This window comes from Silene latifolia, chromosome X, assembly GCF_048544455.1.
Source record: "Silene latifolia isolate original U9 population chromosome X, ASM4854445v1, whole genome shotgun sequence".
Taxonomy (NCBI): domain Eukaryota; kingdom Viridiplantae; phylum Streptophyta; class Magnoliopsida; order Caryophyllales; family Caryophyllaceae; genus Silene; species Silene latifolia.
Genome location: NC_133537.1, coordinates 216,473,466 through 216,486,743, shown reverse-complemented (window position 1 = coordinate 216,486,743; position 13,278 = coordinate 216,473,466). Strand labels below are relative to the sequence as shown.

At 41.1% G+C, this 13,278-nt stretch overlaps 1 protein-coding gene across 1 annotated transcript; it reads left to right on the top strand.

Annotated features, from left to right (window-relative positions):
• The first annotated feature begins 9,445 nt into the window (after window positions 1–9,445).
• LOC141619314 (uncharacterized) lies at window positions 9,446–10,564 on the top strand. Its single transcript, XM_074436341.1, has one exon. The coding sequence runs from the start codon at window positions 9,446–9,448 to the stop codon at window positions 10,562–10,564; it is 1,119 nt and encodes a 372-aa protein (XP_074292442.1).
• The last annotated feature ends 2,714 nt before the right edge of the window (window positions 10,565–13,278 follow it).

Sequence of the window (13,278 nt, the reverse complement as noted above, 5' to 3'; positions counted from 1 at the left end):
GACTCTGAATCCTACTCTGACTCTGACTCGAACTCATCGTCTTCTGGTTCTCCTTTGAACATCTCTCCTTCTCCAGTGGTGAGCTTGAAGAGTCTTCCTTGATTGTTCGTCCATTTGATCGACTTTCTCCATCCTTTTTGCTGATTTGAGTTGGTTTCTGTGATCAGTGCGGTAGGGTTGAAATGATCGTCTTGAAGTATCATGGTAATGATCTCATCCTGCGCGACTCTAATAAATCGATCTTCCCCAAATAGTAGGCTAACATCTTGTTCATCTAAGCAAGGTGCTTGACGAGTTTTGACGGTAGGAACCGTTTGGAGGAATGAAGTAGCAGTCGTGAAAGATCTCGATTCCAGCTAACTTCCTTTCGAGATAGTGCCAAGGTTCTGGAAATCCATGAAAGAGTTCTTGACTTCCTTCCCTAACGAAGTATCTATTTAGGGTAGGGAGATAGGGTTGCATTTGGATTCCCATGTTCTTACGGTTTTGAACTTGGGCGAGCATCTCGAGAGCTTCCTCTTTAGTGGGTTTGTACCCTAATTCAAGTGGTATCTTTTGTGAGTTGACTTCTTCGTAGGGTGCAAAGGTGTTCCTTTGGGTAGGATTCAAAGGCATTCCTGGGAAGTATCCCTGTGATTTGAGTATGTGGTTGACCACTAAATTGGAGTAGGGATTAAAGTATAAAGGTGCCAACTCGCTTTCTATGACGTATATGCTATGGAAGCCCCCAAGTTCATGTACTGGATCTGGGAGTACTTGGTTACTTGATCTCTTTTCTATTACTGCTTTGATGGGTGATGAAGTGATTGTCACCACTTTACCATCTAGTGGGATCTTGATCTTCTGGTGGAGGGTAGATGTCACCGCTTTGGAAGCGTGAATCCAAGGTCTTCCCAGAAGTATGTTGAAGGATGCTTCAATGTCTACTATTTGGAAGTTGACTTTTAGTTCGATCGGCCCTGTGGCTATGGTCAGGTTAACAAGTCCTACCACTTTTCGTCGTGTACCTTCATATGCGCGAACACCTTGGTTGGTAAGGGTCCAATCCGACTCTTTCATGCCCAGTTTGTATGCCGTTTTCAAAGGTATAACGTTGACTGCCGAGCCATCATCTACCAAAGTCATTGGTACATTCTTCTTCAAGCAAATGACAGTGATGTAAAGAGCCAAGTTGTGATTAGCACTAAAGGGTGGCAAGTCTTCATCCGAGAAAGTAACAGGGTTACTTAGCTTAGGTGATTCTTGGAAGATCAAGTTGACCATGTCATCGGGTGTGGAATTATGTGCCACATTTAGTTTGGCCAAGGCTTGCAGTAAAGCTTGGCGATGTGGGAATGAGCTTGCAACTAGTTGCCAGACTGAAAGATCAGCCTTTGTCTTCTGTAGTTGTTTTAGCAAATGGTCAGTAGAGGTATCTTTGTTATCATTTGGTGTGACAACGTTGGTTGGACCATTCGCTATGGGACCATTTTGAGAAGTGTTTTGGTAGGGACGTCCCGAACGAGTAAGGTGGTCTACATCTTGATCCTCACTATTTTGGACCATTTCCTCACTGACTTTGACTAGGTAGTGCTCAGTGAGATACTCATCTTCATTATCGTCTGCCCACACTCCATTGATAATAGCAAGTTCTCTCATCCTCATGATCTCGGCCTCCAATTGGATAATTTGGTCGACTAGTTCATCAACCATGGCTACTACTTCTTGCATTGTAGCATTTTGAGAGAAACTTAGTGGCGCACGTTCTTTGGGTGTTGAACGTGAATCACGTAGGGTTGCTACTAGACTTCCTAATTTTGAGACTTGCCTATTCACTCTCTTTGCCCATGCTATAAAGTCGGTGATCGTAGGGGAAATGGTAGAGTAGTTCCCTTCTTCTTCTATTGCATAGATCCCATCTTCGACTGGAGGAATGAGGTGTGAACAATCTAAGGTAGACTCTTCACTTCTAATCATCAGAACTCCAAGATGATTCTGAGTGTTGTTGGGCTTACCTCCAGGCGGTATTGATAGGCGACCGTCCTCAATCATGTCTTGAAGTACATTCTTTAGCTTGTAGCATTTTTCTGTATCATGTCCCTTGCCTCTATGATATTCGCAATACGAATTCTCGTCCCAGAACTTGGATTTCTTTTCTGGTTCGGTTTTAGGGCCTATGGGTTAAAGCTTACCCTGTTTCATCAGTCTCTTTAGAGCATTAGAGTATGTGTCCCAAATATTAGTGAATTTTCTTGGTGGGGTACTCTTCTTAGATGGCTCGAGAAGGTTAACTTCATCAGTCTTGCTAGTAGAGCCGTAAGAACGACTTGTTGAGCCTTGATATCCACGACCTACCGTTTTGGACAAGAGCCCTTTACGGATGTCATCCTCGATCCTTGTTCCTAGTACAGTTAAGTCTTTGAAGGTCTTAATGTTTTGGTACCTCAAATGACTCGCATAGATGGGTTTTAAATTGTCCACGAATTTCTCCATGAGGGTAGCTTCATCTAGACGTTCAACAAGTTGAGTACTAGTCTTCCTCCACCTACTTAGGAAGTCGGTGAAACCTTCTTTGTCATTTTGGGTAAGAACCTCTAAAGTGCGCATGTTGACTTGGATTTCGGCATTATCCGCATATTGCTTAGCGAACTCAATTGTGGCATCGTTCCGGGTAGCAATCTTCTTGTGCTCTAGAGCATAGAACCATTGTCTCGGGATAGTGTCAAGAGATGAAGGAAAGATCCTTATGAACATCTCGGGTTTAATGCCTTTGATAGACATGTAATCCTTGAAAGCACGAATATGGTTCAAAAGGTTTTCATGCCCCTTGAATTTAGGGATATCTGTCATGCTGAAGTTGGTTGGCAATTTGGAGCTCACGGCCTCATATTTGCGATTATTTTCCCTATAGATATCATCCCCTTTGAGATACATCAATCGTTCCTCCAAGTATTGGAGTCGTTTCTCAGTTGCAGTCATACCTACAGGAGGGTTAACCTCATGTGCTCCCATATGAGGATTTTCATTCCCGAAGTCATTCACAAATTCATCAGACACTTCACTTTCTCGAGGAGGCAACCTTGTTTCCACAGTATATATTCGGCCTTCGATTATGTCGAGGCGATCATACACTTGGTCTTGAATGACTTGGAGACGAGCTAGCACGGCTAGGATTTGATCATTACCATTCAGGGGTTGATTGTTGCTCACGTCGCTTGTGTCAGGCATCTTGGAAACTGAACAATAGATCGACGACGAATCAAAAAACGATCGACCATTCTAGCACACTTACTTGAAAAAAAAAATGTTTTGACTTGTAGAGTGGGAGTGTGCCACTCGCGTCAAGTGAGTTTTTGAAGAAAAGACAAAGTTTGAAAATGTTGGTCCTAGTAAACTGTAGTGTAGTTGTAGAAGTGGACTTGAAGTGAGGTTTTGAAATGGTCTTTGAGGCCTGAATTTTGACTTGACAATTGAACAGAGTTTTGACTGGTTTTGCGCTAATATTGGGCTTATGTTCGAAATTTTTACATTTTGAAAGAAATTTCGACTTTTACAAAAATCGTCATGGTTTTGTTTTGAAATGGTGATCACATATGATATAAGAATTTATACAAGCATTATAACGGGATGCTGAGTGCATTTAAAAAGGGTTTCGGCTTAAAGGGTGGGTTGCCATACCGAACAATCAAACCCGGGGTCTGTGGAGAGGCTCGTACCAAATAGGAGTAAGGCCGATTCCTAGTCCATTTCCTCGACTAGTGAAAGTCCTTGATACAAACAAGAGTGAGTACCATGGTATGGATGACGTCAATCGCTATCCATCCTTAGGCCCAAATAAGAATTTGGACTGTCTAGACAGGACGATTGGTCGAATGGGTTGGGTTGGGCCTAGGAAGGCCGAATAAAGTGGTCTAGGAAGACCGAGTTATGAAAATCGACAACTGTCTTGTACAAACTATTCCCTAACCTTGTTCAAGTTTCACCCTTGGCTACACGTAAGTGTATTAATCCCCAGCAGAGTCGCCAAACTGTAGACGCGGGCCCACGGGGGCAAAAAGCGAGCAAGCTTTTCTTGTGTATTTGTGGAGTCGCCACCAATTTATTGTGGAAAATTGGAAACCGTTCGAATACCTCGTGTCATGTCAAGACACAAAGTAGTGACATAGACACCAAGAACTTGTTACCCTTAGCATTCTATGTCTAGAATGACTCTCGTGGATGCCAATGAACACGGATGTTCACAGAGATCTGGAGTAAGGGGTGAGGGTACGTATTAGGAAGCTCTTTTGATCGAACACCTAATCCCGCCCGCCTCGATAGCGGCCTCTACTAATGATTGGGGAAGTTATCTATACTTGATATGTTGTCGATTTATATGCATGCAATGCAACATCCATTAGATTAATCCTAGCATGTGAGAATTAATACTAAGTCAGTTATCATGTAACTTAACATGCAATTGAGTCAAAGTAGGAATTTAAGATCGATTACATGTGAGAGCATACAAGCAATACGATAAAAGAAATACAATAAAACTACAATAAAGAAAATTACAATAATTACATTGGATAAAATTTATTTATGTCGAAAATACATTTAAAACGGATGGTTTGGGAAAAGAAAGAATAAATAAATAGACGAATAGGTTATTAAGTGATAATACGAATAATAGTCAATTAAATACGTAAACTAATAACTAGGTTAAGGCAACAACGGAAGTTCAGAGACAGAACTCAACCAGGAACAGGCGCAGCAGAGCTGCGTCTCATGGAAGAGGCGCAGCAGACGCTGCGTCTGTTTCTGAGCTCAGTTCTGGCTGTGAAACCGGAATTTCAAATCGTTAATATTCATTGGTGATTCTAATGCTTGATAATAAATAATTGACTCGGATGGAAGTGGTTTAATAGGTTATTTACATGTGAATTGGTCATAAAAGCGATAAAACATGGATAAAATTAATTACGATGAATTATATACAAGATTAAGGAGGTTAATTATTATGAGAATTAATAACACAAATTAAACAAACTAATCGAATTAAATATTAAACAGGTTATTAATGACGAACTAATGATGGTGACGATAAACAGATGAAAATATATCAAAGATGAATTCCAGAGACTCAATATGGATGAATCGAACCTCTAAAAACCCGAATTGATTTGAATGACGAAAACCCGCAAATATGGATTATAAGGGATTTAAGTCGGGATGTTAATGATGAATTAAATATTAATGATTTACATATTAGAATTATCATAGTCAAATTATTATGTTAATGAACAATGGAAGACGAAACAAAACAAATAGACAAACAGAAGACGAATGAAGAAGAAAGGAAGCAGGAACTGCGGCAACCTCAGGAAGAGGCGCAGCAGGTGCTGCGTCCCTTTGAAGAGGCGCAGCAGTTGCTGCGTCCTTTCTTGACGTTTGTCTCCTTTAAATCCGTAAAAAAAAGGGGTTTGAAACAAGGTTTTATAAATCGGTTTTGAATGTGTTTTCGACGTAAAACTTACATTAATGATTACAAAAATAAATAACAATAATAAAATAAGGATTATACACCCTCAGACTTACATGTTTGACGAAACGAGATGAACTAAGTTAACGTTTACTGATGCTCGACTCGAATGTACGACGAAAGTGCCCTCTAAGAGGAAATTAAATAAAGTTGATTAAGTTGATTTATTGTGGAGTTGGTCAAATAGGTCGGTCATGCAAAACGAGGCTGGTACCCAGAAGGATCCGAGCTTACGTGGTCGAAAGTTCAAGCACGTAGACGCCAAAAAGTAAGAACGTGGTCTAGAATGCAAAGGGAGAAGAGAAGGGCGGACACTCGCATGAGAAATATGTGAGACCGAAGGTCTCTATTTATACTAATCACACGATGGAAATAATAAAATCTTGCTTTGAGATAGAAACCCTAGAGATAGAAAGAGAAAGAGATGAACCCTACGCAGTCATTAAACTCTTCGACTAGGGCATTAATTTCTGCTTGAATTTCAACATTATGGCACGTAATTCTTCAAATAAAACGAAATCAAAGCATGCAAGGAGGATGCCTGCGTTGAAATCTGCTGGAAAACATGTGAAACAACAATAGAATGTAAAACAACATGGACCTGCTGATGATGAGGTTGTGAAAACGAAGAGCATGCAGGAAGTGAATGGTGTCCCTGGACTTAATTTTGATGATGATTTAGAGGTGACAGATGTTACTGATACACCTGAAGTGGTTGAAGTTGCCGCCACTCAAGAAGATTTGGAAAAGGAGAACTCCCTGTGGATTACTCAACGTGGAAAGAAAAAAGTTAGACATGATGATGGAGAGGATACTGATGAAGGTCTCCTTCAATTCTCCAAAGAGGACACACAGGATGAGGTAGAGTATTGGAATAATGCTATTTATTGTTTTGTGTTAGGAGCAAACCCTCCATGGGAGATCTTGAATGGTTTCCTTAGACGTATTTGGTCTAAACATAATATTGATAAAGTGTCTTTCATGCCAAATAGGATAGTTTTGGTTCGTTTTAAGGAAGCTACAGATAAGGAGGCAGTCTTGAATGCAGGGCACTTCATGTTTGATAACAAACCTCTTATTGTAAGAGCTTGGACTGCTGAGGTTGAATTAACTATGGGGAACATTAAGGATGTACCTGCATGGATTCGTATCCATGAGTTGCCATTAAGGTTTTGGGGTAAATGCTTGCCTGCCATAGTAGGATTGGTGGGTATATATCAGAAGTCTGATCAGGCTACAATGGATAAAACTCGTCTGGGGTATGCCAGAGTGATGGTTGAATTGACAGTGGGCAACAAGTTTCCATCCAAGGTCAGATTTAAAGATGAGACTGGTAACATTGTGTCCCTCTGTGTGGAGTATGAGTGGAAGCCTTTAGTTTGTACTAAATGCAAGGGGATAGGACATGAGGTTTCTAACTGTCGAAAAGACACGAAACCACAGAGAAAGCCAGTGCAGACAGTGCAAGTTTGGAGACCTGTGAAAGTTGCAGGAAGTGTAAGCACTTCAGATAAGAGCACTAAGATCAATTCTCTGGTTAGGATTCAGCAACCAGTTAATGGTGAGAGTGCTAGTACTTCTCTAGTTACCCCTGAGAAATCATATAGAGAAGCTGCAGAGGATCCAGTCACACCAAAGGTGGGTATTGGACAAACAGGTGACCTTGATTCTCCCAAAATAAATGCATAATATCGGTTTCTGGAATGTGCGAGGTCTCAATAGTGTAAATAAACAGAATAATGTTAAATGGTTTTTGCATAATAAAGAAATTGGCCTGTTTGGCCTTCTAGAAACTAAAATTAGTTCTAATAAAACTCAAAGTGTGTCTGCTGCTATGCTTGACGGATGGAGTGTGACTACTAATGCATCTTATCACAAAGGAGGTAGAGTATGGCTTCTGTGGAAGGCTGAGTTATATGATGTATTTGTTCTACAGTATGATGCTCAATTTGTGCATGCTCTTGTCACTGAGAGATGCTCTCAAGAACAATTTTGTATTACAATGGTCTATGCCTTTAATGATGGTATGGAGAGGAGAGACTTATGGATGAAACTGATTCTAATTCATGGAGCTGTTACTGGACCTTGGGTGGTTGCAGGTGATTTTAACACTGCCATTACCCCTCTAGAGAGGCTTGGGGGTAACACAAAACAGAGTGATATGGATGATTTTATAGATTGCCTTACAACTTGTGAACTGACTGATATTCACACTACTGGTGCGCTCTATACATGGACAAATAAACAGGAAGCACAGACGAGGGTATACAGTAGACTTGACAGGTTCTTGACTAACCAGGACTGGATACAACTTTTTCCTAATATGACTGCTCATTTCCATCCTTTTGGTTACTTTGATCATTGCCCTTGTGTAGTGAGTGATAACAAGTTGACTGTCACTAGGAAAACTAACTTCAAATATTTTAACATGTGGAGTAAGGCCTCTTCCTTCCTAACTACAGTCCAAGAGGAGTGGCAAAAGATGTATGAAGGGTATCCCATGTACTGTATCACTAGGAAGCTGAAAGCTTTGAAGGGGAGACTTAAGGAATTGAATAAGGACTGTTTTTCAGATGTAGAGAATCTTTTGCCATTCTTGCTTTGAAAAGTCGTGTTGAAAATTCAGGGTGATTTGATAGATGATCCCTAAATGCTGAACTTATCCAGGAGGAGATCACAGCTCTGAAATCTTTTAAAGTTCTCAATGATGCAAGGCAAAGCTACCTTAGACAGAAGGCTAAAACACAATGGTTGGAGGATGGTGATGCTAATTCTGCCTACTTCCATGGGGCCATTAAGAAGAGATGTTCTATTAATAAAGTGACTCAGATAGAAGATCATCAAGGAAAAATCTGTACCTCCAGTCAGAGTATTCAGGATGCATTCCTAAGTTACTATCAGGAACTGCTAGGTACTTCAAAGCCTACTGATAAGGTGAGACAGCAAGTGATTAATACTGGCAAATGCTGCACTGAGGTACATAAGGAGATCCTGAATAAGCCAGTCACTACAGAGGAGATTAAAGAAGCTTTCTTCCAGGTGCCTATTGACAAATCTCCAGGTCCTGATGGCTACACCAGTGGCTTCTTCAAGGATAGCTGGGAAATTGTGGGGAATGATGTTTGCTTTGCTATTCAAGACTTCTTTTCTAATGGTAAGCTTCTTAAGCAAATTAATGCCACCACTATCACACTCATTCCTAAATGTGAGAGACCAACAACTGTTAAACAGTTTAGACCCATAGCATGTTGTAACCTGCTATACAAAGTCATTTCCAAATTGCTATAAAATAGGCTGTCTATGGTGCTACCAGACCTTGTTAGTGAGAATCAAGGAGCCTTCATCAAAGGCATATCCATTATTGAGAATATCCTGATATGCCAGGATTTAGTCAAGATGTATAATAGACAAGCAGTGTCACCAAGATGCTTATTCAAAATCGACCTCCAGAAAGCCTATGATACTGTTGAGTGGAATTTTGTAGCTCAGTTACTTGAAGGTATGGGATTCCCGGATAATTTTTCCCAAAAAGTCATGACCTGCATTCAATCCACATTCTATTCTCTGAACTTAAATGGAAGTTGCTTTGGTTTTTTTAAAGGAAAGCGAGGCCTTAGACAGGGTGATCCCATTTCCCCCTTTATATTTGCCTTGTGTATGGAGTACTTAACCAGAATGCTACAATATGCTACTGATAGATGGCCATTCCAGTACCATCCTCTCTGCAAGAATATCAAGTTGAATCACCTTATGTTTGCAGATGACTTGTTGATGTTTTGTAAGGGTAATGTCCAGTCCATAATGTTGTTGATGAGAGCTTTTTTTTCTTTCTCAAAAGCCTCTGGATTATCCATGAATAGTTCCAAATCTGAGGTATACTACAGTGGAGTCTCTCAAACTGTTAAGGATGACATAAGGAAAATCACATGATTTACTGAAGGTGCTATGCCATTTAGATATCTGGGAGTGCCTGTTCAAGCTACCAGATTGACCAAGATTGAGTGCAATGTCCTGGTGGAGAAGATGGTTAACAGAATTCGTAGCTTGGGTTCTAAGAAATTGTCATATGCAGGCAGGCTTGTCTTGGTAAACTCAGTGTTGAACACACTGCATAACTACTGGTCAGGTATCTTCCTTATCCCAAAATGTGTTGTAAAACGCATTGAGGCAGTTTGCAGGAACTATCTTTGGGATGGGACAGCTGATTTCCATAGAGTACCATCTAGAGGTTGGGATAGGGTAACTCTACCCAAAGAAGAAGGTGGATTGGGAATTAAAAGAACGGGTACCTGGAACATTGCTTCTGTTGCAAAATTAGTAGACTGGTTATACTGTAAAGCTGATAGGCTTTGGATTAGGTGGGTTAATCAGGTCCATATCAAGGGAAAGAATTGGCATGAATATGTCCCTCCTGCTGATGTGGCTTGGTCTTGGAAAAATGTCTGCAAAGTAAAAGATTTGGTCAAGAATGCTTATGTAGAGGATCAATGGATGCCTGATGCTCAAGGATTCACTATCAGAAACTGCTATGAATTGTTAAGGCATAGAGCTGCTCCTCAGAATTGGGCACCTGCTGTATGGAACACCTGGAATTTCCCAAAACACTCTTTCATCACTTGGGTGTCCATGAACAATGGTCTTAATACTCGTGCTAAGCTTGCATCATTTGGGTACTGTCAAGAGCACCTCTGTTGCATTTGTGAGATCTCAGATGAAACTCAAGCTCATCTGTTCTTCCAATGTGCATACAGTCAAAGAGTCCTGCAGGAAGTTGAGAAATGGTGTGGTTTCAGTGTTGATGTGACTATGGCAGTACTGGCGTCACCTGGTAATAGAATGAAAGGCTTGAAACAGCTGGTTCATTGTCAGCTCTGGGTATCCTATCTCTATCACGTCTGGTTGGAAAGGAATAGTGTAAGGTTGAATGCAGTGGTCACTCCCCCCATCAAACTGGCTGAAAGGATAATTGCAGAAGCTAAGACGAGAATTATGAGTAAGGTAGGCAAGTCCAAATGTGTTCAAGATAGTATTTGGTTGAGGAAATGGGGTTGTTTGGTAACATGAATGTAACTTAGCTTTCTCTTATTTGTTCCCTGGAACAGAACCTTTGTATATCTTTTTTAATTATTAATATATTCTTACATTTCACCAAAAAAAAATCACACGATGGAAATTAGGGTTTTCGGAGAAACTTTGGAAGTGAATCTCGAAAAGATACGAAAAATACACAAAAAAAAGACCGAGGAAGAAGCGCAGCAAGCACTGCATCTCTTGGAAGAGGCGCAGCACCTGCTGCGTCTCTTCCTCAGTGGTTTCCTCCTGCGGAAGAAAGATTTCCGCGTTTCTATTATGGAATAGCGGATTAATCTTATTTCCTTAATATTTTATATGATAATTTCAGGATATATTTTACCAAAGATTAAAAGATTGGAAAAAATATGGAATAGAAATATCCGGAACGTTCCAGAATATTCTGACTCGGCATTTTAAACGGTTATTAGAAAATGAAGACGGTTTTTGACCCAGACTCCAAATGTACTCTAATTACTGCCAAAACGATCGTATTGGCGCGTAGATGACGACTATGAGGTAGACACAAGTGTTTGAGCGATCACTTGACGATAAACTTACGAACTGTCATAAATCGTTCCGTGTACCAAACATGCGGCCCAATCATCACCGGGTGGTTTGCGGGAGGTGCAGAAATGAGGTATCTATATATATATATATAGATTTAGGATCCGGTACATACGACCATTCGGTGCAAAAAGTGAGAACGTTCTTTAATTACTCCGGGAAACACAATACTCAGCAACTATTTATGCATTTTATCAAATACTCACCTATCATTCCCAATTACCACTCACCCTGAGTCCCTGACCACCCAACCACCACTCATCGCCGGCGACCACCAAATCACGCCCACACCCGAGCTCCGGCACATGTCACCATTATCAAGGCGACGGAGAACCGACGACCACAGTTTTTTGCCTTTACTTCGCATCCCATCTCCCACAAAATCAATTCAACAAGTCGCACGATCCCTGCCCAACAATCGGCGTCGACGACCTCGGTGGCCAACCTGTACACCATTTAGCACCAGACACCCAAATCTTGATAGGATCTCGACTGTTATGATAACTCGCACCACTAAACAGTCAACTCGATATCACGACTCCAGTCACTCGTGACATCTCAACTCAATCAGCCATGGCTACTGCTACTGCTACTACAATACTACTACTACTACTCTATGTCTACTTTGTAACAATTTTTTGTTCGTTTAATTTTGTAATTTGTGAATTTTCGGTTCAATTGTCGGAGTAGATAACACAACTCATTGATTTTTTGCATTAGATCTTTTGTAGAGGTAAGTTATTGAATTATGAAATTGATGTACCTGGTTAGTATATTGATGTATCTGGAACCAATTTTTATGTACCTAGTGATTAATTTTGTGTATCAATGTTAAGATACATTAAATTAGTGGTTAGATACATCAATAATTGGTTTAGATACATTGAATTAACAGGAAACCAACGAAGGTGAGGAAATTGTCGGTGGTCCACGCCTTTACCAGAAATGAATCGACGGTGGTGGTCCACGCCTTTACCGGCCCTTTTATGGTGACATTAGTTGTCGCCGGCGTCTGGTGTTGGTGGTGGCGGGTTTGCGAGGTGAATAAATGGGTTGTGAGTGTTCTTAGGGGAGGGTTATTCGATCGGTGTTCTGATGATGGCTAATCTCGTCACCGGCGATTGGGCATTCGTTGTCGCCGGTGGTCAGAGATCCGTCGACCACCTTTGGTGAGGCAATAGGGTTGTTGATGGCGGTCTGTGACGGAGCTCGGGTGATTGTTTGCCCCGATGAAAGATTGTGATGAATGGGCTTTGGGTAGTGTTTTGTTAATAATGGGTGGGCTGATAGGGTTGTTGTAATTAATAATGGGCTGGATATGTAGTTTATATAAGTGAGTTTTTGTACAGCTAGTTCGTTCTCACCGTTTGCACCGAGTGATTGTTTGCACCAGATCTTGACTATATATATATATATATATATATATATATATATATATATATATATATATATATATATATATACTAATAACTAGCCTTATATAATCTACCCTACTCCTTATCCACCCACCTTATCCACATGAAATCTCAAACACAGTCCTCACCCAAGACTTTTTGGAGAGAAAAAGAGAGGAAAAAGGAGAGATTGGAAGAATGGAGATTTTGTCCCTCCGCCTCGAGATCGTAAGGTAAGCCCGTCTTATACTAGTCCGTGCTTTAATTAATTTATACCGTTGACTCGCCCGCGACTTGGACCCACCGTGACCGACCTTGACCACCGTTGACCGTCGTGGAGGTGGTTTGACCGAGTAGAAAATAGTTGTTTATTGTTGTTGTTGTAACTCGGTTTGGGCTGCGTTTTACCCCGCCATTAGTGGTTGACCTAGGCTGGTTTTGGGGTGGTGAAATGGGCGGTGTTTTGGGTGTTTAAAATGGGTGTTAAAGAGGGCATACGGGATTGGTTGTTTGGTTGTTAGGCGTTAGTGTTATTATTGTGTTTTAGGGTTACGGTGGCCGTGGGTGGTGACTGGGTCCACCATGGTCAGGGGATGCCACAATGGTGGTGGTGGTCACGGTGGTGGCGGTCTTTAGTGGTGTTTGTGTTGTGTGTGTTGTCGTCGCACCTTGTCGTTGCAGCTTCGGTTTAAGGATGGCCGTGGACCACCATGGCCGGTGTTGGTGGTCCACGGTGGCAGCTAGGGC